The following is a 25,188-nucleotide window of genomic DNA, read 5'->3' as shown; positions in this document are numbered from 1 at the left end:
AAACATAGAGAAGCCACATCTTACAAGAGAAGCGTCGTGTTGTAGCTATGGGCTATTATTAAGGGAAACATTTTCTGTAACTGCAGTTAAAAAAAATTCCGTAACCCTGGAAAAGGGTTTACTTCTTTACTTGCTATCGGAAGCACTGAAACTCTTGCTAAGTAAATTCTCTCTGTGTGCTTCTGAAATCCCAGATTCAGCCGGTCAATGTTCTCAGGCCCAGGAATCTCACGCTTCCCAAAAGAATACACATCGCTAAGCAGCAGGAGCCTTTTTCATGCAAGCATCAGAGACCTTAAAACACAAGTGCCAGCTTGAAGTTGGCAATGTACCAATGAGAGAAAAGAGTACCCTGACTGGCATCTTACCAGCTGCCTGAATGGCATAAACAATATAGGAGACAGAACACAGAAAAGGGAATCTGCTGGTGCCCAAAAATTCCTATTTCAATAAAAGCATGTTTCTTCCCAAAGGCTGGATTGTAAAGGCTGGTCTGTTGGATACAGCATGTTCCGAAATCTCCCCACCAAAACTTCAGGGAAAAACTTAGGCACAAGAATACTGAATACTTGTAATGCTCGGAACAAAGAGCTAAGTGAAGGGATACCAGGCTGTTTAGTAAATGGAAGGCTCCATGGACTTGAAATGAGATGCAGGGCTTTTTACTAAACAAAACAAAAAAACACATACATGGCTTTTATTTTTGGTTGCCAAAGAAGACTTGCTGTTCAATAACCAGTTAGTTATCTTTATTTTGGAGTTAAGGTCCTCAAGAAAAAGAAACAATTCCCATGCTGGTGCCCTAGAAGATATAGCAAGGCCTGAATGGGGAAAAGGGAATAATCCATTTTCTTATCCTGAGAGTTGGCCTCTACGGCAGGGCAGATAGATGTATAGGAAAGTGCAATATTGTTTATGTGATAGCTGACAAGTTTATGATGTTAAAGGAAGTACCTGGGCCAACACACTTTAGAAACTTCCAAACTTCTGTAGATGGTAGGAAGTTTATAAAATATTGTAGTGTCTATGTTGGCTTTTATTATCTTAGCTACTGGTTTAAATAAACTTTTCAACAAACACAACCTCATTTCCAAGTACCTCTTTTGGGTTTGGTAGTTTTTCTCATGATATTCAAAAACATTCCCACCAGCACGATCTAAGATGGAAAAGAATTACTGAAATCTAAAACATCACTGTCTTGGTAATAATTTTGTTTCACTTACTTGTTGCCTCATCCTTGTGTTCCATCTAATGTAATAATTCACCCAGAGTTCCAAATGGCGCATGCTAGCAACTGGGTACAAAGCTCGGTTCAGCTCCTTAGTATAAAAAGGGTTTGTGTACTTTCCTTTATCGCTGTTTATCATTGACCACAAAGAAAGAGTTTTCATCATAACTTTCTGTAGAAAGAAGAAAAGCAGAAAGCCTGGGTAAAAAGAGAGACACACATCCAAACAGGTAAGCATCATTTTAGGCTGTGTTTGCCTCTACAGCAGAGGTTGACAAACTTACTCAGCCTACTGTCTCCTTTTCAAAAAAAAATTACTCAGTGCCCTCCCGGAGATCTACTTTTTTTAACCCCTTAACTTTTTTTTTTTTGGAAATTTGCATCATTTCAAAAAAGTAAATTAAAAAAAAAGATGCACCTTAAATTTAATAATTTATTATAAATGTGTGTGGGTTTTTTCCTGCACTGAAATTCTGATGACAGAACACTGCATCATGTAACTGTATAGTACTGTATTGTAAACAAGTCATTACACACACATATTTCTGCCAATGCATGCTGGACTTCCCAAAAATGTGCAATACTCTCACCTGCCGACACTTGCTTTTTACGACCTGTCGGCAGATTGGACCACTGATAGGTTATAACTTGCATTTTATGTGTTTATTTGTATGAAGAGTTTTTCAAAATTTTCTTATCTTTTCTTCTTTCCTTATGTTTCCACTGCCCCTTATTTTTATTCAACATCCTCTAATTGCATCTAAGGCTACTACCACCCATCCTGGATCGTTCCCATGCCCCCCTGGGGGCAGTATCGCCCACTTTGGGAACCTATGCTCTAGAGGGACAATCCATCCAGACTACTCTTAGAAACAACTGGCAAAGATCACGGGAACAAAGTTAGAGGCAGGAGGGACTGAGAGAGGCAGCATGGCTGAACAGATCTGAACAGGATCTGAAGTCAGGAAGAGCTGGGTTCAAATCTTGCCTCTGATGTTTATTAGCTGTGTGACCCTGGGTGATTCATTTAACCTGTCTGCCTCAATTTCCTCATCTGTAAAATGGGAATAATAATAGCATTGTTGTGAGGATCAAATGAGATAATACTTGTAAAGCCTATAGCACACAGTAAGCACTATATAAATGTTAGTTAATTGTTGTTGTTATTATTATTATTAGATGCTGGGCAAGTTTCTTAATCTCTTAAACCTCAGTTTCTTCATCTACAAAATGGGGATAAGAACAGCACCTACTTCAAAGGGTTGTCATGAGGATCAACTAAATTAGCACATATTAAATACTTGGCAAAGCCTAAAGCACTCTACAAATACAAGCTATTGTTATTATTAGTCATTCAGGGCAACTCCCTCACTTGATACATGACGGAACAAGACCCTAAAACTTGGACTCAATCAAAGACCTCACCTGAGGTTCCCCACCCCTGCACTAGGATTAAGGGAAATGGGGAAAGGCTTCCTGTACAAGGTGGGATTGTAGCTGAGACTTGAAGGAAGCCAGGAGGCAGAGGTGAGGGGGGAGCAGGAATGGAGGGAAAAGCCAGTGAGAGAGTGCCTGGAGGCAAGAGATGAAGGTGTCTTGTGAGAGGAGCAGTGAGGCCAGTGTCACTGAGTGATACATGGGGGGAGGGGCAGTGTAGGAAGACTGGAAAGCTGGGGAGGGCAGGTTATGAAGGGTTTTGAAGGCCAAATAAAGGTTTTTCTTTTTGAGCCCAGATGTGATAGGGAGCCACTGGAGTTTATTAAGTGGGGGGTGGGTTCCATGGTCACATCTGCCCTTTTGGAAGCTCTCACTGGCAGTTGAGTGGAAGATGGACTACAGTGCGGAGAGGTTTGCTTGTGGCAGGAAGGCCACTGTGACAATCCAGGTGTGAGGTACAGAGTACCTATACCAGGGTGGTGGTGGTATCAGAGAAAGGAAGAGGCCATATGGGATGGATATTAGAAAGGTAGAAATGAGAGAATTTGGCAATGGAATGAATATGGGAGGTGAGAGAGTGTGAGGAGCCAAGGATGACCTCTAGGTTGACCTGTGGGTGACTGGGAACATGATGCGGGGAGGGGAAAACTGGAGGGGAGAGAATGAGTCCAGTCTTGGACATGTTGATTTGAGATGTCAGTTTTTAAAGATTCGTCTATTTTGTATATGCTTTACTCTCTTCAGGCTCCACTCCTGACTCTGGACTGTTTCTTCCATGCCCCAGAAGCCACCCTGGAGTTGGTTCCTCACACTAGAAGTACATCATGCCCCTGTGCTCCATTCCTCTGACTGGGCGACTCCTCCCCAAAACTTTACTTCAAAGAAAGTGCTCAGGCCAGTCATGTATTTCTTCCTCTCCAGGCTCCACTCCTGACTATGCCAGGTACTTTCTCTCCCTCTTTCCACTCATTACTTCCTGTCCCCTCCACCCCCCTTCAGCTTTCATTATGTGTTATCTTCTCTCACTGGAACATAAGCTTCTTTCTGCTTGTCCCCAGATCCCCAGTGCTCAGCACAATGCCTGCCACAGAGTATGTGCACTTTACTACCATGACAGGCCTTAAAGTGACTTTCTTTGGGGGTATTAGATTGAATGTGAATGACCAAATGGCACTAAACACAATAAGCAATCAAAAAAATCTTTAGCTTCCTTCAAATTATTCCCTGTCATGGCAGACTTCATACAACCAGAGAGTTCGTATTAAAAAAAAGATGAGTATTTTTTACTAATAAATGTTTGTCATATGGAATTGGAATCTACCCACCTCTTTTTCTCGAGCATATTCACTGTTGAATAAGAAAGTACCAAAGCGACAACTGTAGAGATTATCCAAAATGGTAATCAGGAATTGTTCATTGAATTCAAAAGCTGTAGGAAACTGGCAGAACACACACGGACACATGCACGCGGGCACACACACAGAACAGACAAAAAATAAGATACTGGTCTTTGAGGTAACTTTAAAAATGATAAATTATAAAATGAGCATTTCTATTGAAGGGAGGATGCAAAAAAATTGCTTGCTGTTTCAGTGAGCTCCTTAAGAACAGGGGACCAGGCCTGTATGCCTGGCACAGAGTAAACACTTAATAAATGCTGTTGCCTGGAGTTTGAGTACAGTACTATAGCTGAATGCAAATGCCATGAGTGCCAAAGAGCCTTCCATCCAGAGCAAGGCTGGCCTTAGATGCCCACAGTCCACTGGAGGTATACATGCCTCATGTCACACATAGGAAGCTAGTTTGCATTCTAAATGTTTCTGAAATGTTTTTTTCTCTCCCTCTTCCATTCTGTGTCCTAAAGAATTGCTTCAATAGTCATTAGACTGACTATAAAGACAGTAGTAGGACTGTAATTAGCCAGAAGGGAAACTCCAAATATTACCTCTTCCAATTCTTGCCATGTACCTACCAACACTTTTTACTTCGATCATGCCTGGAATCTCCTCTGGGGAGATAGCTTCCCTCCCCAAAAGCTGTCCCCCACCACTTCCTCTCTAGCTAGACAAAAAAGTACAAAACCCTACCCATTCACCCTAGCACCTGTGTTTACCTGTAAGAGAACCAATGTTGGGGAAACAGTAAAAGTAGAAATGATGGGAAAAGCTTGTGAGCTCAAAACATTCTGGGATAGATTTTTCATCCTTTAAAATGTGACCAGTTCTATCTTGAACCTTAAAAAAAATGGCAGAATGCCAAACTCTGGTCTCCTGAAGAATGCACTGTTATTTACCTCCATCCACCTCAGGGGGGCAGATATACCTAGAGACAAGATGTTTTTCCTACAACCCTTCCTTCTACATTCCATGAAAACCACTCTCTAATTTTCCAAGTAGATGATTGATCGAGTCCTACCAATCCTCATTCTAATTTACCCTGCAGACTTTCTGGTCCAATTGTTCCTTCTAAAGCATTTTTATCAAGGCCCTTCAGTTCCCCTGTTTGGAATGCTCTGCTCTGTCCTTTTGGCCCACTGAGATCCCATCTGTCCTTGAACAACACAGCTGCAGTCCTACTCTCCCCAGGCCAAAAAACTTGCTGCAGCTTTTCTAGTTCAAACTGCCTTTTCTCTTCTCTGAACTCTCATAGCATTTATAGACTATCCCACATAATTGTGCATTTTATGACACATTTTCTTATACTCTTCTCTAGTTTCTTTATGTATTTGAGTAATAGTACATTTAAATTGAACTATAAAATGAAAGACACTCTCCAACTTGATACATGCCTTACCTGTTTAGACATCTGCCATACACAGTCCATGAATTGCAGAAAAATGGGAGAGCGGTCAGTGTCAGCATAATTTTTCTCCCCATGACCTATTCTCTGAAATGAAACAAGGAAAGGTATTTGATTCTAATTTGAAGGAAGCAAGTTTGTATACTCACTTGCCTTCCTCAGTTTAAGCAACATCTGCCTTCTTTTCAGAGGTACAACAGACAAGTCCTTTAACGCTTCCAGGATTTGGGATTTCAGTGTTACAGCTACTCCCTTTCCTGATGTGGCTCCGAAAGCACCCCCTCCCCCCTATCACTTAGAAGACAATCTTCAAGAGCTGCTACAGCCAAAACCTTCATGCCACTGCCCCTAGCCTGGTCTGCAGCATGCTCCAGTGCCAGTATGGCCAGTCTGATCGCTGCAGCAGAGCTTGTGCAATGCTTCTAACACCACAATGAAGAATCGGAGAAGGATCACAGTGGAGGCTTACAAACTAGTACACAATGCAGAAAAAGGCAGGTGGCCCAGGCTTTTGAAACACTAGGAATTCAGTGTGTGTATTCCTCTATATAAGGGTTTCCAACCTGGACCCCCAGCAATAACAATGTAACAATTTTGTGTTATTACAAGAAGGATCTCTATCTATTATTTTTACCATCAGGGACACTTGCAGATAGAAAGGAACAAGCTACTTAACAGAAATGCTTTAGGAATACAAAAAACTGAAAAGAGCCCAGGAGGTTTTCACAGTTACCAAGATGCGTGTGTTCATCCTTCGTTGCCGAAGAAGACCATGCCATCAGAGAAATGATGACATGACTTGCACTTGACTTTGTTTTGAGTGAAGGAGGGCTGTGCAGGTCGCCAGCCTCACTTCTCCTCCAGAGCCATCTGAATCCAGTGACCAGATATTCATCAGGATGACTGGAGATGACCCAGGATGAGGCAATTGGGGTTAAGTGACTCGCCCAAGGTCACACAGCTAGTGAGTGTCAACTGTCTGAGGTGAGATTTGAACTCAGGTCCTCCTGATTTCTGCACTGTGTTCTATCCACTGCACCACCTAGCTGTACCAGTCCTTAGATGGTATAACTCTGAACCAGAGAATCAATATGATCAGGGAAAAGAGCACTCAATAAGAAATCACAAGGTTGGAGTTCAAATCCTGCCTCAATTTTTTCATCTACAAAATAAGGGAGTTGGCCAGATAGTCTCTAAAATCCCTTCCAGAATCAGATATAGAATCCTGTGATCATGGACAAAGGAATGAACCTCTGCCCTTAAAAACAAAAGCCAAACATAGCTCTTCACCACTTTCTTTCCAATTAACTTTTGGTCCCCTATGGGATTTATATGAAGCCTCAATGAGATGATTCAATGATATCTTTCTATATGAATCATCAATAAGGTGATTAAAAACAACTTAGTACAATAACAGGCACTTAATGCATGTTGGGTGAATTAAACTGACTACAAAAGTGAAGTTTTATAATTTGTAAGCTACTGAAAGTGGCTATTTTTATTTAATGTGATTTCAGAAAATTTTCAATCCTGAAAAAAACCTTTTTTGTTGTTTGCAATTAAGAACTCAACTGTGAAGTTGTGTTTAAATGGAAAACCATGGTTTTAGAAACACTTTTTAGTAATCCGAGGAGCTGTACACTTTCAAATGGTGTAGAATTGTAATACTCCACAGGTAAAGGAAATGCATGCTTTAAGCAGCTAGTTTTTTCATCACATATGCCTGTAATATTAAACTCGAATACAACAGATTTTCTTTGAAGAAAATTACCGATGCAAATTTGTGTCCAAAGCTGATCCACTCTTTTTGTATCAATACTTCAAAACCTGTAATGGTCCGATAGTAGCTGTCTAACATTAACATGGCTAGAGAAGTGAGTTGTGCTGTTCTGTCCCATCCATCGCTGCAGTGCACCAATACTGAGCTTCTCCCAGAGGCCACTTTATCTGCAACTTGAATAGCTCCTGTCAAGACAAACTGGTAAACAAAAAAAGGCACTTTTTAAATGCCGATAATTAAGATGATGAAAAAATATTACTGTGATTAAAATTTGTTCTAAATATCAGCAAAACCTGTTTTAAAAAGTAGTTTATTTCTGAAACAGAGAGATTTCTAAGCATGGAAGATCTAGACATGTAGAGGCAGCTAGTTTTTTTCCAATATAAACTCATTCAAGAAATAGGAAAATTCCTAATGGATTTGCTTACATGAATGTACGTATTAACATGAATAAGATTATGAGAAGGAATAGTGAAAAAAGGATTGAGAAGAAATGAGTCGAGAGAACTTGGTCTAAAATGGCACCCAAGTCCAATCACACTGGGAGTACATGTACTTGTTACCAGAGGGACAATGAGGAACAAGGAAGCAGACCAGATCTAGCAGCATTTTCCTAGAGGGAGGCCAGCAAAATTTGCAGAGAACATCTCTGCTCAAGAAAAAATGATTTAAAAAACAGATTTAGCAGTGCTGGAGCTTCAACAAACAAGAGGTGAGGGCTACAAAAGAAAGGACAAAATGACAGATGAAAAGGGTGACTGAGAAATGCCAGCAACTGCTGATTTCTCAACTCTTGAAAACCTCTGTCAATAGTCAGTACATGAATGGGAGGAGAAAATAGGCAAGCCCTTCACAGAGGACTTCCCACACACAGTAAACCACACCTTTGCTGGAAGGGCACACAACTGACGAAAGGGCGTCCCACTAAGTTTATTGTTTGTTGAGCTTAAAAAAACTCTGACTCATCAGAACAAAATGCATCCCTAAAGGGGATACCTCCCAAAGGTAGTCGCCAGTGGCCTGATCGTGTAGATCTGTGACCCAGAGATCAAACCGAAGGATTCCCTCCTAATGGGGTTTGTCATGTGCTCTATACAGATGACACTGTACTAATCACATGGAGCCCCAGACCCAGAACGTGACAAAAGTCTCACCTGAGTGACTGGAAAAGACTGGTCTAACTATCTGCAATGGAACAAAATGTGTGAAAAACACACACTATTCAGGCAATCCCATGCAGCTGGACAGGCATGCCTTTGGGTTAGTCGATTCAGATGTGTGTGTCATCACTACAACAGTCACATGGAAAGGAACTCTCAAAATTCTAATGGTCATGGCATAAGCCCCTGTTTATTTATTCTTTGACTACAGTACCATGGTATAACCTCACTAATCTAGTATCATTCAAGGAAAAGCCAAAAGTCAGTCACACAATCAAACTGTTGTTAATGAGGTTTTACCATTCTTACTATCTAGTCTGAAAGCCTTAGTCTTCATTCTTTCCTCCCTTTCCTTCTCTCCCTACCTCCAATCAGTCACTAAATACAGTTCTTTCCTTCTTGGAAATATTTTCCCTTCCTATCAAATACCACAATCCCAGGCTAGAGAGAGTGTTTTAAAAGAAACAATATAAGCATCATACACTAAGGAATGTATGATGAGATTCCTGGTACTCTAAAAGCATGATGAATCTCATTGCAATGGCAGGGAGGGAGTCTCAATGGAAGAATCACTTGAATCAAGATCCACCAGGACTTATTCCTTTACTTGAGCCATGTGTCCTGCTTCCAAAAGGTATTGGTCAGGCAGCCAGGTTCCAGGGTTAACATATACTGCCAATTCAGTAACATACTATGCTGTCTTCAATAAATGAACAGCAGTAACAAATTCAAATATACATTTATCCAAATATATATATATTTCATGAATTAGTGGATGATGTAAATTAAAAAGCCCTTGATTTTAATTTTTAAAAAAAAATTTATTTTTAGTTTTCAACATTCACTTTTACAAGATTTTTAAATTTTTAATTATTTATTTTTACTTTCATAAGATTTTGAATTCCAAATTTCCCCCCTCCTTCTCTTCCCCCCTTCCTAAGACCACATGCAATCTGATATAGGCTAACATGTATAATCATATCAAACATATTCCCACATTAGTCATGTTGTGAAAGAAGAACTTTGATTTTAATTTTTAAAGTGGACTTACTTTGACATGTTCTAGCCAATGAGTTGATTCCAAGCTTGATAGCCAATGAGATTCTTCTACATTGGGATAAACTATATCCTTCAGTTTTCTTAAGGATTCTCTCATGACATGAATATTGTGAATATCCAGGAAGAAAATTTCTGCATTGTGATAGACATCATCGCTTTCATATCCACCTCCTGTTGCCTAACAAAGAAAAATATGCTATATTTTTAAAGGCCTTTATAATCACACATTCTTACAAATGAATGGAAGCAAGTGGGTCAGGGCTTGAAAGGTCCACATTCCACACAAATTCCCAGATGTAAAAATAGGGGAAGGAAAGGTCCCTCCCTTGGAAAGGGAGCACACTCTGCCACACTGAGGAAGAAATAAATATATTTGAGTTTATATTCCAAATGATTTTTTTTTACCAACGTAGCTAAAGTCATCTTTTGGTCAGTGTTAAATACAGAGGAAAAGAGAGGAAAGGAGGAAAGCTGTCTGGCAGTTACTCTGGCCTCTCATTTCTAAATCTGCTCCACCTAACATTGGCTCATCTGGCCACTGTGTGGAAACCCTAGTGTCCCTCTGTTTAAAGAGAGCTGCAGGCTGTGTTTTGGTCCATCCTAGGGAGGAGGCTGAAGAACCTTGAAAGAACACAATCATCTGTACCAAAGACTAGTAAAGAAGGAAAGTACATGCTAACTTCAAGCTGCCTGTTAAAAGAATGAGCAAGAAGGCATTGGAAGGGCTGGCTGCCAAGAAAACATCTGATTGGAAAAGGATGGTCACTTAACACATGTCACATGAAGGTTCCCTTTCCTGTCTATTTCTAACCCTGGGAGGGAAATGATGCAGTAGCCATAAGGACTGTGGGGGAGGAGGAAAGGAGAGAGAGGAAGGAGAGACAAAGCCTCTAAGCCAGACACTGAGCTTCCGGAATCTTGACTGGGTGATAAATTTGGACTGAATGAACCTTAGAGGAGGAGACAGTGCTGAATGATGGTGGTAGAAGGAAGGTCTGAAAGTGGTCATGTGGAGCAAGGAGTGTTCTGACTCCCTACATCAACCAGTGAGTTGGAGATACAAGTGAAAGTACAACCAATATCAGAAAGGGTGGGCAGGGATGGTCATCTTTTCCTCAACAGGTAGAAGCCAGGTCTCAGTAAATGCCAGAAAATTGAGGGAATGAGAAAGGAAAAGGTTTCAGGTGAAAACAAGTTTATTAATAATAAGTTTATTAATTAGGAAGCAGGTATTCTAGAGAGCAGAGTGGCAGAGAAAGGCAGATCTGGAGTGGGACATTTGAGGGGGCTAGGGTTTAAGAAAATGAGAGTGAAGGATGCGGGCAGGTGGGACAGTCAGTTAATAAATACTGAGTGTCTACAACATGCTAAAAACTGGGGATAGAAATTTGAAAAAAAATTGCCCTTAAGAAGTATACAATACAATGGAAAAGACACAAAAGGAAGCTGAAAACAGGGGGCCCAGGTTGAGCATTGGGGGGTGCTGGGGAAGATCCCTGTTGGGTAGTGTTGTGGAAAAGTCAGAGGAGTCCCAAAGTAGTGCAGCTAGTGATGGGGAAATGTTGGGTCCTTCAGGTCACGGGTGTTAAACTCATCCAGGTGGTGAGTGGCAGGATGAAGACTTGAACCCAAGTCCTCTAACTTCAGATCCTGTAGCTCAACAAACACAATCACAGGCAGCTTTATTCCTGCAGCATTTACTGAGAGTGAATTTTTACTAAGTACAGATGTAGATATAGATGGAATTGCATTTGTACAGAGATATGATTCAAGTGTTCTACATATTCAAATATGGTTTTTAAAGTACACAACTACCTTTTGAAAACCTGAAATGATGTTTTAAATATCTGCATAACAAAAGATTTCCATGGAAATAAAAAGTACACTTTTATATATGCCATTAACTCTGTGTTATAAATCCTGATAGAAAGGAACAGAAGGTCCATATTATGGAACTGGGGCCAACCCAAGAACTAGTCCATATTTGGCTTAGAAAGCCATTATGGGCTTCTCTTCCAACTGCAGCCATCTCACTTTAAAACTGGATTTGATTTGTACTAATCTTAAAATTATCTGAATCACTGATGGCACAAACAGGTAGCCAGAAGCACGCTGAGGGGAGCTTACCTGGCCAGGATTAATGAGTAAGAGCTGACACTTACAGAAGCACCTGAAGGTTTTCATTCCAGACACTATCACAGGGTCATAGACTTAGAGGTAGCAGACACTCTGGAAGTCGGCTAGTCCAGCTCCTTCATTTTACAGATGAGGGAACTGAGGCACAGCAAGGTTAAATGACAGGTAAGTGGCAGAACCAGAGGTCAAACCCTGGTACCTCTCACTCCAAATCCAGAGCTCAGGATTCTACTACATTCTAACAACCCTCGCAAGGTGGTTGCTGTATGCATTATTATCCTCTGACAAACAGAGGTACATATGTAGAGTAAAACTTCACTTATCCCTTGGCCACTTGTCCAGCAATCCCAGCTATCCAGAGAGGAAAAAAAATTCTCTGAGCACCCAAAGTAGATATTGCCAAGCTGGTACCCTCACAGCCCACTGACTCATTGCAGAAACAAGTATGACAAGTGTGGCTGTGTCTTTTCTTAGCCTATAGCAGACTAGGACCAGCACATTCTAAAAAGGCAAATCAGAGGCCTGTTTGATGGAGGCAAAAGGACAGTAGTAAGAAATGACAGCTGACAACCCAAGGGCTATCAGGGGAGAGGGCCCACTGCCACCTGCCCTGAGACAAAAGTATCAAGGGTAGACACAAGGAAAAAAACCAAACCAAACCACCACCATGCTACCTGGAGCCATTTGGTGCAGCCTTTCACACCTCAATGGGTCCAGAGGGTGCCCATTAGTCACCCATTAATCATCAAGAAAATGTTCACTTATTTTCAGGAGTCTAAGGAGGCAGAAGAGTGTTACATTTTATAAGGTTTGTGTCAAAAACGTTTAAAATAAAAAAGACTAGCACTTAAAAGAGAAGCTTCAGTCATTTGGAAAATCATTTTATATGACTCATCTTCAAATAGGCCAGATAACTGAGATACTACTACATATACACACCAAATGGATTGGGATTGGGATTTATAATCATTTTAATATTTCGATAGCTTTCAGTAACTCCCTATACACCATCACAGCTGTAGTGGGTCCAAATGTCCTTCAAGACTAGAATATTGCAATTGCCTTAGAGCTGTTGTTTAAATGGCTAGACCATGAAATAACACATCACACAAAACTACTTTTACCAGAATCTATTTTGTGGCCAAAACTTTCGCCTTAAACAAACCAAAGTGTTCTTATTTCAGTCTTGATACTGATGTTCACTTCCATACTTTGACCTCCCATTTCCTGGGCTGTAAAAGGAGGAAGCTGGACTAAATGGTCCTAACCTCCCCAGAGCCTCAGTTTCCTCATCTGTAAAATGAGAAGACTGGATTGTGGCCTGGATTGCTCCTCCCAGCTCTAGATCTAGGATTCTATGATTACCATGATTTTTTTCCAGTTTTGACTAATGTGCTCTGTGAACTCTATGAATTTTAATTAATACAAAAAATGTAACATATACCTATAAAATACTTTCTTTTTAAGAAAAATCAATTCCAGTAATGTCACTGACTCAGTATGCTTACCTTGTTGGCTACTGCATTTACACTGGGTCTTGCATCAAAGATTGCAAGTTTGGAAATCTGTCCATTAGCCTCCCTGATAATATCAAGATACTTTTCATCGTCTTTATTCCTTTTGCCACCCATGCCAACAAGAGGCTGACTGCAGCGCATGATGACATTCTTATTTTCTGGATGAATCCAAGACAGCACCTAGGTGAAGTTCAGAAATTGTCAGCCACTGAGAAGCACCACAATAAAATGTGTGCCACTGTGAAGTGAAACACAGCAACCAGCCAAAAATCATTATTATTCACATGCAATTTGATGGCCTTTCTCTCTCTCCACAACACTGAATGCTTCTGAAAATACTACCCAGTGTGATTAGGCCGAATTATATCGACTACAAATAGATTTCATCATTTAAAAAGACATTTTTTTATTGTACCTTTGAAGCTACCATACAGGTATAGATTTAACAAAGAAGAATTTTTAAAAATAACTTTTTATATAAACTCCTAAAGTCCCTTGCGGCTAACATCCAGAATATTGCCAAGGGTCCAGAAGAAAGTTGGGGCGTGGTGGTGGTGGTGGTGGTGGTGGTGGTGGTGGTGGTGGTGGTGGTGGTGGTGGTGGTGGCGGCGGTGGCGGTGTGTGTGTGTGTGTGTGTGTGTGTGTGTGTGTGTGTGTCTGAAAAACAGCAATCAAAAGACCTCTGAACACATGATGACTTTTTGATTTTCAGCACTACTGTGCAGGCTCTTTCTTCCCAGGGAGAACTCTCAATCTTTCATTTTGAGCTTCTTTATTCTCATTTTAGACACAGCACTAATAAACCAGAGTAATTTGGTTTCCCAGTCCCTATCAGATTAGAAGCAGGAAATTGGGGGATAGGAGAGGACTAGGGGATGGCTTGCTGATAGCAGCAAGAAGGAACATCTGACAGGGAAGGAAAGGAAAGACAAATTATGAAAGATATAAAAAATTAAAAATGAAAAAAAGCAGGAAAAAGAATTTTAAAAGCATACACAGCAGTCTTGAGCAACTTTGTGTGAGGGCAAACAACCTGCTGATATACATCGGTATCTTCTGAGGGCAGAACTGTATTAAACTAATACAATATTTTATGTTCATAACAATGAGGACAAGGAAGTAGGAGACGTTTTGGAAATATCTGCCTCAAAACAGTAAAACAATTTAAAGAGAATAAATCATTTATTCTGCTCATTTCCTCACGCTGCCAGCTAAATGAAGTGTTGTATATTGTATTTGTGATTTGGTTTTGTCATACCATAATTCTAATTTCCCTTTCTGCTTACGCTTTCTTTAAAAAATGGAGTTAAAAAATCAAATATACCTAGAATTAATTTTGTTAGACCCATAACTAAAGGTACACACATTTGTTGGTACTGTCAAGAAGTTTGAGTTTAAACAAAACTATAAAGCATAAGCTTCAAAGACATCCTTAGAAAGGTAGGATTCATCACTACTTTTTAGCACATCTAATAAAAGCCAGCCTCCAAAAAGGAACAGGGGAAAGTCTCTGGTTTGTGCTCCATCAGTAAGCCCGAGTTTCCAATGATGGTGATTCAGTGAGAAAGACAAACCAGACGGCTCCACATGGAGAAGGCCAGGGAGGCTCTTCTGAGTGCTCAGACAAAGCTTCACTAAGAAGACAACCTTGGCGAACAGTAACAAGCTTCTGTTATAAAATATTTGAGGGGACAAATGTAAATGAATAACTTGCAGGTGCAATCTGAGTTGTCTTTTACATACAAAGATGTATATATAAATGCCATTGATAGAGGATCTACTGTTTTTCTAGTAAGAGTCATAGATTATACCCAAGGTCCCTTTGTGACTAATGGCTCACCCTGGTAGCAGTCAGGTGGAGGCATTCAGGCTTTGACAAGCCTGAGAAGAACAAAACTAACGAGACCACCACTGTGGCCTTGGGAGGGCAGGGCTGTGATCAGATAAAGCAAAGAATTTGGTCGGTTACCCCCTCTGCTAAGAACCTCATCTCATACTTTAATCAATCAACAAACAATTAAGCACTTATTGTGCACTAGGCACCATGCTAAATGCAAAATAAAGACCAGACCTCAAGAAATTTAGGCTGTTGTTGTTTGAGTTTTCAGTCGCATCCAACACTCTGGGACTTCATTTGGGGTTTGCCATTTCCTTCTCCAGCTCATTTTACAGATGAAGAAACTGATGCAAAGAGAGTGAAGTGACTTGACCAGGGTCACGTAGTTAGTATGTATCTGAGGTCACATTTATACTTAGGTCTTCATGATTCCAGTCCTGGCACTCTATGTACTGTGCCACCTAGGTGTCTCATAAACTTACATTCCAATGGAAAGGACAATGCATACAAAAGTAAGTATCTACAAGCTACATACAGACAAGGTACAAGGTAACCTTAGAGAGGAAGGGCATTTACCTCAAAGTCCCTCATCTCCCAATCCCATGACACCATCTCCCACTAGCTTTACTCGGGTCTGATGAAAAGATGACCCTTGTGCACTAAGGGATGGGAGGGGAGATACAGAAGGGGACACAAAAAGAGCAAGTTATCACAAATAACCCAGTGACTAAGCAACTGCAAACCAGTGCATTATACTTACTGTCCAGGAGCTGGCCCCTAGATTATTTTTTTAAAAATGCCTTCTATGTGCCAGGCACCTTACTCAGTACTGAGGAGAAACAGAAAAGAAAATTCCCCCCCTCCCTGCAAGGCCCTATTTCACTTCCACAGCCTATCAGGTCAGCCAGCATGCCGGTCAAGCCCTCAAGACCTCCTGGTGTCTGCCTTGGTTGTGCTATTGGCTCCCAGGCATTTCCTCTGTCTGCCTTGGCTTCAATTGCTTCTTCTCTACTGGTTCCTTATTACATACAAACATGGCCAATTCCTTCTTATATTGAAAAACCCTCCCTGATTCCCAGCTATGTCATCCTGTGTGTGTGTGTGTGTTTGTGGCTGGTTACAGGTGTGCTGACATACATCTGTATCTACATCCGTCTTCCTTTCTCAGCCAAACTCCTAGGAAAAGCTGGCCACATTCACTGCTTCCACTTCCTCTCCTCCTCTCACTCTCTTCTACAATCTGGCTTCTAATCTACTTACTGAGCTGCAGCTGCTCCTGGCAATGTTACTAATGCTTACTCAATTGCTAAAAACCAATGGCCTTTTCTCAATCCTCATCCTTCTGCAGCTTTTGACACTGTTGCCCACCAGCTCTTCCTGGATACAATGGCTTCCCTGAGTTTTTATGACACTCTTGAATCTCCTCCTACTTAACATCTTGACCACTTTTTCTCAGTCTCCATTCCTGGATCTTCAAGCATGGCACACCCACTAACTGGGGACACACACCAAGGCTCTGAACTGGGCCTTCCTTTCTTTCCATACTCTCTCACTTGTTGACCTCATCACCTCATATGAGTTTGATTATCACTTTGATATAGGTGACTCCCATATCTATACATCCAGCCTGGTTTCTCCCCTATGCTCCAGCTGGGCAATAACAACAAAATTCTGTGGTACCTCAACTTCAACTTGTCCAGAAAAGAACTCCTGATATTTCCTCCTGAAACCAACCCCTCTCCTGAACTTCCCTATTTCTGTTGAGGGCACTCTGATCCTGGTCACCTGGGCTGGAACTTCAGTGCAGTCCTTGGCTCCTTACTCTTTACTCACCCCACAAATCCAATCAATTGCCAAATCATGCTATTTCAATCTCCACAACTTCTTTTGCTTGCACCCCTTTCTCTCTACTTACATAACCACTACCCTAGTTTGGGCCCTTATTAAATCTCACCAGTTCTAGACAATAGCCTTTTATCTCTCTCTACTTTCTCTCTAATCCAATCTATCCTCCACACAGTCACCAGAGTGATTTTCCTAAAGTGCAGCGCTGACTGTATCACCTCACAACTTGATATACTACAGTAGCTCCCTATTACCTCTATGGTTAAATATCAACTCTTCTGTTTGGCATTTAAAATCTCTTCCTGTTTTTCCAGTCTTCTAATATTACTTCCCTCTATATACCCTGTGATCCAACCCAGGGGTGGGGAACCTGTGGCCTCAAGGCCTTTGGGTGCTGCCTTTTGCCTGAGTCCAAGTTTTACAGAAAAAATCCTTTTCTTAAGGGGATTTGTTCTGTGAAGTTTAGATTCAGTCAAAGGACCACACTTGAGGACCTAGAGGGCCACCTGTGGCCTTGAAGTCACAGGTTCCCCATTCCTGATCCAGCCATACTGGTCTTATTGTTCCTCACACACAATGCCTCATCTCCTGTCTCCATGACTTTGCACTGGATGTCCTCAAAGCCTTGAATACTCCCCATCCTTACTTCTGCCTCTTGGAATCTCTGCTTGTCTCCAAGACTTGGTTCAAAGGACATGTCTGCATGAGGCCTCCAAGCCACTAGTCCCATCTTGCCTTTTATCTTCTTTGTACATATTTTGTATATTTCTGCATATCTTCATGTTGTCTCCTATGTTAGAGCAGAAGCTCCCCAGGGATTGTTTTGCTTGTCTCTTTCTACTCCTAGCACCTGCAACTGTGCCTCATGCTAGGTACTAGGAGAACAAGCAGTTCTAAATGCCTGTTGATACCAAGAAGTAAAGTCAATTTAAGAAGTAATTTGCACTGGGTCTACATTTCATAATTGTGTCTCACAAACACTCTTTAATGCACATGAACTGTCAGACTCAGATGTTAATGAGGCTTAAAAAGCTCTTAATTTCTGAAGTCTTCCTTTTGAAAAAAATACCATTTTCAGAATGGATTTCTGACTGAAAAGACCTGGAAATCTGCACAGGGAGAAATATTCCAAAATATTTACACAATAAAAATATCATGTACATAGTACATCTCAGAGTATCAATAAACCTTTTAAGATTAAAAAAAGAGCTCCTCAGGAGTCAACCTAGTTAGCCACTGTCAATATCTGAAATATCATGGAAAGCGGGAGGATACTACAAGAATGGAAGAGGGCAGATGCCAATGCAATTTTCAAAAAAGCAAAGAGATAAGAGTCTGCAAACTATGGGCCAGTGAGCTTGACTTTGATTCCTGGGAAAATTCTAGAGCTGGCTGCTGAATGTCTGGAAAAGGAAGCAACGATTCCAAAAAGTCATCATGGCTGGAGGGGATGTGGGAAAACGTGGGCACCAATACACCTACTGGTGGAACTATGAACTAGTTTAACTATTTTGGAAAATAATTTAGAATGATGCCCAAAGGGTTATAAAATTATGCATACCCTTTTATCTAGCACAATGCTATTACTAGTTCTATATCACAAAAATTTGAAGGAAAAGGAAAAGGAAAACCCATATGTTCAATAATATTTCTAGCACCTCTTTTTGTGGTTGCAAAGAATTGGAAACTGAGGAGATGCCCATCCACTGGGGAATGAATGGCTGAACATGTTGTGCTATATGAATGTGACTGAATACTACTGTGCTATAAGAAATGATGAAGGGGATGGTTTCAGTAAAATCCGGAAAGACATATAAATTAATGCAAAGTGAAGTGAGCAGAATTAGGGGAACAATTTACATCGTAACAGCAATATTGTAATGATGATCAACTGTGAAAAAAATTAGCCATTCTGATCAATACAGTGATCCACAACGATTTTTCAAAAGACTCCTAATGAAAATATCCAGTTTCAGAGAGATAACTGGTGGGCTCTGAATTTAGACTGAAGCATAGTTTTCTTCTCCTCCTTCTTCTTCATGGCTAATGTGGAAATAAATTTTGTATGACTTCATATGTAAAACAAAACAACAAAGAGCCTGCATGGTGCTTTCATACCAGGTTAACCTTAAATCTCTAGACGACGAAAGGAATACTATGGATGTAGTTTGCCTAGACTTAAGCAGAGGTTTGCTAGAGTATCTCAGATTACTCTTGGAAAGAAGATGGAGATGACTGCACACATATAACCTATGTCAAACTGCTTACTGTTTTAAGAGGGGAGAGGAAAAGAGAGAAAAATTTGAAACTCAAAATTCTGTAAAAATGAATGCTAAAAATTGTCTTTACATATAATTGAAAAAAGTAAAATACTATTACAAGAAGAAAGAAGATATGGATTAGATAAGAATACAAGTAGATGAAGTCAGAATGGACTGGATGGCTGGACTCAAAGTGTACTTGTGAATAAGTCAACGTTGATGTGGCAGGAGGTCTTCAGGGAGGACCCCAGGGAAGTGGGTTCACATTTTTTGTCAATCAATTCAGCCATAGATGGCATGCTCATCACATGTGCAGTTGACACAGAACTAAGCGCTAACATACTGGATAAGTTAGGGTCCAAAAAGATCTTGAGAGACTAGAACACTGGGCTGAATCTAATGAATGAACAGTTGTCCAAAAGCAGAATGAACTGTCTCGAGAAGTGGTAAGTTCCCTCTATTTGGAGGTTTTCAATCAGAGGCTGGCTGGCCACTTATTTGGTATGTTTTAGTAGGGATTCCCTTTTGGTTTGAAGTAGATAGCTGCTGAAGTTCTTTCTAGTTCTCAAATTCTGTGATCATTGTGAGAGATCAAATATACTGGAATGAATCCTCTCCATCCTAGCTCCAATCTGCCCCTGCTGTTCAAAAGCAGCTAGTAAGGTAATAAGGATGAATACAGATCAAAATCAATTCATAAGCACTACGATATAAAATTTTTTGGGGGAGGTTTAGATTTGTGATTTCATTGTTGTATGTAGGTTCCTTTTAACAATAGAGACCAGCAAGTATTTTACAACTCATAATCTCAGAGAATTTTCTGAGAGCTTCAGTGACTTACCCAGGATCATACAGAGAGCATGTGTTAGAGACCAGAAAATATGTAATCCCACATTTAAATGATCACAAATTCCAATTAATAAGTTTTCAAAGTATCTTTACTATAATGGGTTTTGCCAAAATTCAAGCTCATTTAGGTCACAAGAACAGAAGTTTTATGGAATTAAACTTCATTTATCAGAAAATAGAAAAACTCAAATAGTAAAAGTTACTTTGTGATAACTGCTATTAAGGTAGACTTACCGGAATTCTATTACGGGATCTAAAAGTCGCAACTCTCCTGAGATCATCATCTGTGGAATGATATGGTACCACCAGAATGGAAGGGTAAGTTTCACACATTTCAAAGCGTTTATTGACAAATGATACTCTCCACTGGCCATTGGGCAACCCCTTAAAACAAATAACAAGAGGAAATTCCATTATTTCACGTTTGGCTTAATTTCACATTTAATTTAACTTCAAAGTCACATTTCATTTCTTGCGACTATTTTTTGCTCCTTTGGTGTTAGTTTTGTACTAAGCACTGACCACATGGTGGCGATAACCTACTGATTTAGCATAGATAAGCTACAAAAATGACAATTAGACAAGTTAAGGACATGAGAGAAACACTTATGGTTCACATAAGCAGCCTTTTAGTTACAGAAGTTCTCTTGAATTTGAGACCTCTTTCTTCATATTAAATTACTATTTACTACTTACATAATACAGATAACAATAACTTTAAGACTAAATAATAGCAATGAAACTCCTATTTTCCTTTCCCCACCAAATGAATAGCCTTGAGTTCAATTTGAGGGTAGAGATGAGAATCAGCAAGTTTCCTCTCCTTCAAAAAGGGTATGGATTTTATAATCTATTCAAAATTTCTAGGGTATATCTATCAAGAAAAGATAAAGAGAAACTCTTGGGGAGACTCACTTTGCCACCTATGAGTCTAAAATAAAATTGTTTGGGAGTGATTATAGTCTGTGGTTGTATGGGAAACGTACTAACTTCCAAACTAAATAGACTACAATTGTGGCAATGTGATAAAATTTAGGCATCAAATCTAGACAGATTCTAGAAGAGGGTGGGCTGTTCCCTCCCCTTGTTCCTTCCTTTATTGCTATACCCACAAGAAGTAGAGTGAGTAAGGGCATTTGCTTGGGGGGGGCGGGTAGAAGTTCTGCCTTTTCCTCAGGTCTGGGCCTAGAGATTATGGACCAAACAGGAGTTGAGTTTGGACACTTCTTAGCCCAGCAGAGAATAAGAAAAACAAAAGATTGAATAGAATACAAAAATACAAAATTCTTTTGCCAGTTCATATATGCATGCAATCTTGGAACCTAGCGGTATGTTGTTCCAAGTGAAAAAAATTTTAGTTTGGGCAATTAACACTCTAAAAATAAAGTAAAAATGGTTCACAAGTTCTACATGTCTGAGTGAAGCTTCTTTTTCGATTTCAAATATATCCAGTAGAGGCAGAAATTGCGAATGGTATAACAAATCACCACACAACTGAATTCCAAATTGGATTCCTTTATGGAATCTAATAAATGCCTCGCATAGACTGTTTTCAGAACTTAACACTCAAACACAAAATTCCAGCACATTAGATCTGATGACAAACCAAGTGATGATCCAGTGTCCAAAGTGTAGAAAACAACCAACAAAGGAATACAGATGAGTTCTCCTAAGGTCCTAAGGTCTAGAATTTCCTTCAGACAGATCAATTTTTCATTTCAGAAGATTATAGATAATAAAAAAGCACAAATATAAAACATTTGGGTTTGAGTCCTGAAACTTATCCTATGACTCCAAATGATTTTTAAAAAGATATAGTCATGATTAGGAAAAACAGAAAGTTTCATGAGATAGTACTTTGCTCTAAATATCCAAGACCTAGTGATATGAAGGGTCAAAATCACACCTCTTCTTTTTTTTTTTTTTTTATTATTTATTTTATTTTATTTTATTTTATTTTTATTTTGTAATGTTTAACAATCACTGCCATACAATTGTGATTTTATCCCCCCCACCTACCCCCCACTCCCCCCCTCCCTCCCCACGACTGCATACAATTCTGTATAGATTCTACATATACTTTCCTATTTAGTATATTTTCACTATAGTCATGCTATGTAGTCAGACTAAGATAAATGAAAGAAATCGTATAACAAATCAGAACATGATACACAAACACATACACATACACAAACATGATCTGCTACAATATGTGAGTGACTTCCATATTTCTCTCTCTGAGTGTGGCAGGCATTTTGCCTTGAGATCCTCCATTGGGATTTTTTTTTTTTTTTTGGTAAGAAGTTCTTGTGTTGTTACAAAAATCTAAGTCTACCAGAAAAAACTCTCACACACTGTGGTTGTTGCTGTGCATAAAGTTCTCCTGGTTCTGCTCCTTTCACTCAGCATCAGGTCATATAAGTCCTTCCAGGCCTCTCTGAAGTCTTCTTGTTCATCATTTCTTATGGCACAATAGTACTCCATTACATTCATATACCATAATTTATTCAGCCATTCCCCAATTGATGGACATCCCCTTGACTTCCAGTTTTTGGCAACTACATAGAGTGCTGCTATAAATATTTTTGTACATGTGGGACCCTTTCCCATTTTTATGATCTCTTGGGGATATAGTCCTAGTAGCGATATTGCTGGGTCAAAGGGTATGCACATTTTTGTAGCCCTTTGGGCATAGTTCCAAATTGCTCTCCAGAATGGTTGGATGCGCTCGCAGCTCCACCAACAATGAATTAGTGTTCCAACTCTCCCACATCCTCTCCAGCATTTATCATTTTCTTGTTCTGTCATGTTTGCCAATCTTATAGGTGTGATGTGGTACCTCAGAGTTGTTTTGATTTGCATCTCTCTAACCAATAGTGATTTAGAGCATTTTTTCATATGATTATAGATAGCCTTAACCTCTTCCTCTGAAAATTGCCTGTTCATATCCTTTGACCATTTATCAATTGGGGAATGACTTGTATGATTATACATTTGGATCAGTTCTCTATATATTCTAGAAATGAGGCCTTTATCCCCGAGCTTAGCTGTAAAAATTCTTTCCCAATTTACTACATCCCTCCGGATTTTGGTTGCATTGGGTTTGGTTGTGCAAAAACTTCTCAGTTTAATGTAATCAAAGTTATCCATTTTGCATTTCATAATGCATTCTATCTCTCCTTTAGTAAAGAATTCTTCCCTTCTCCATAGATCTGATAAATACACTATTCCTTGCTTCTCCAGTTTATTCATGGTATCAATCTTTATACCTAAATCATGTACCCATTTGGACTTTATTCTTGTGTACGGAATCACACCTCTTCTTTACAGAAGATGGACATCTTAGACCTCTCTTCACTAAAATCCTAAAGGACTATGTGGATGTAGGTCTTGTTCTCCATATCAGCATCAGGTTTGGGTCCTAATGTAACTAATTTCCTACCTAAAAACACATACAAGTGTAAGAGACTCTTAAACAATAATTCCCATTTCTCTGACACATAAAGGTTTACAAAGCACTTTCCCCACCATGACCCTCTGGAGCAGGCTGTTAGAAACAGTATTATTCTCATTTTACAAATGAAGAAATTGAGGTTCAGAGATGAAAAGACCTTTCCTCACAGTCACTTAGCTAAGTAAGTATTGAAGGCAACCTTCAGCCCTAGGTCTGGCTCTTGAGAATCTTAGAGAAACCAGGGAGTTGTGAAAAGAAGATTGGACATGAACACTGTTCCAATATGATGCAGTGGTGGAATGGCACTTTCCTTTTCATTATTCTTTGCTCACAAGCTTGTAGATTTAAGCTGAAAGGAGCCTTTAAAGACCATCCAGTCTGACCACTTCATTTTACAAATTAGAGCAATTAGGAGTGGTTCCTTGACTAAGGAACTGACAAGGCATGAGGGTGGGATTCAAACCCATGCCTTCTGACACCATGCCTAACACTCTTTCTACTGTACCAGGATGTCACCCTCTCCTAATCTGTTTCATTAGCTGAAAAAATAGGAATAATAATACCTTTAAGTAACTTAGACTCAGCACCCCCAATTCTAAACTCAAAGAGTTTTTGTGAGGTTCATGAGACTAACACACATCAAAATGTGCTAAAGGACAAATGAAATGTTAAAGCTTGTTTGTGCCAATAACAACGTACTTTCATCAAACTGTCTTCTTGATAAGAAGCTATGAGAGCAAGAAACTTCATGAAAACAGTTTATTTAACTTTGCCAAATTTGTATGGAAAAGGTCTATTATTAGCCACCAGTCAGTAGTGTATAGTATAGAAATATAGTATAGTAGCCAGTGTATAGAAAGAAAAGTTAGGCTCTCAAACTAAAGCACTAATGCAGAAATAAAAAATAAAATATCAAGTAGCTAAGTGTGAAAGACTTAGCTATGACAGTGGCCCATAATTTATTTTATGCATAAAACAAAGACCTTCCTCAATGGTGCAGGGAGAAAAGTTAAGAAATGGAATCAATATGATCCCTGGTAAAGTGGTAACTCTAGCTATGGGAATATGCTAGATTTACAGTATGAGTAAGTACAGACCAAACTGAGCAGTATGTTGTCTGCAATGTGGATAATACTGTTCAGTTACCATTCAGAAGCATGTTAGGAAACTATTGCTTTCCAAAGAACATGACAAATGATAGATCATTATAATGTGTATTTTTATTGTAGCTTACTATTTTTTTTTGTCATTTGCTATATAAGAACCATTTAACTACTTATCAACTTACCTGCCTTCTATATTCTTCAATGGGATTATATACCATCCATCCATTTTCAGGAAACTTTTCTTCATTTAAAAAAGCAAATAATGGCTAGGGAAGGACAACAGAAAAGCATTTAATGTCTACAGCAGGGGAACTAATGATGTCTTAACATATCATGTAATTAAAAAATTTTTCCCCTCAAATTTCTATAGATGCTTTTAGATATGCAATGTTTAAGCAACCGAAGTTATTTTTTTTAGCCAGGCATACGACATTTAAAGTAGGAGAAATTAACAACAATAGCCATGGGGGAGGGGGGGGCGGGGCGGGGACAGCATTAAAAGCATTTTAAAAACACCAGCAAATAATGTTGAGTCTTGTTCAGAAAGGTTTTTACTTATTAATTGATTCTGTCCTTTTCCTGATTCACCAAATCATTATTCAGAAGGTTTTTTGTTTCCAGAGCAAAAATGTTTAAAATAAGTTGCTGTTCTCTCACAACTGGCGAGTCTACTAACTTATCTATCATTAATTTTAAAGTCTTTTAAAATTGTGACTTCTA

At 39.5% G+C, this 25,188-nt stretch overlaps 1 protein-coding gene across 3 annotated transcripts in view; it reads right to left on the bottom strand.

The window, feature by feature from the left end:
- Positions 1-25,188, bottom strand: part of MTM1 (myotubularin 1) — a 99,921-nt gene that overhangs the window by 4,011 nt on the left and 70,722 nt on the right. For all 3 annotated transcript variants that reach the window (XM_072626743.1, XM_072626742.1, XM_072626741.1), the window contains exons 7-14: positions 24,651-24,734; positions 20,143-20,292; positions 13,108-13,296; positions 9,456-9,641; positions 7,236-7,442; positions 5,459-5,551; positions 3,991-4,104; positions 1,224-1,400 (exon numbers count right to left, since the gene is read on the bottom strand). In XM_072626743.1, the coding sequence (XP_072482844.1) occupies positions 1,224-1,400; positions 3,991-4,104; positions 5,459-5,551; positions 7,236-7,442; positions 9,456-9,641; positions 13,108-13,296; positions 20,143-20,292; positions 24,651-24,734 (1,200 nt within the window). The remainder of the gene's footprint in view (positions 1-1,223; positions 1,401-3,990; positions 4,105-5,458; positions 5,552-7,235; positions 7,443-9,455; positions 9,642-13,107; positions 13,297-20,142; positions 20,293-24,650; positions 24,735-25,188) is intronic.

This window comes from Notamacropus eugenii, chromosome X, assembly GCF_028372415.1.
Source record: "Notamacropus eugenii isolate mMacEug1 chromosome X, mMacEug1.pri_v2, whole genome shotgun sequence".
In the NCBI taxonomy this organism is placed as follows: domain Eukaryota; kingdom Metazoa; phylum Chordata; class Mammalia; order Diprotodontia; family Macropodidae; genus Notamacropus; species Notamacropus eugenii.
This window is presented reverse-complemented; position numbering and strand designations above follow the sequence as displayed.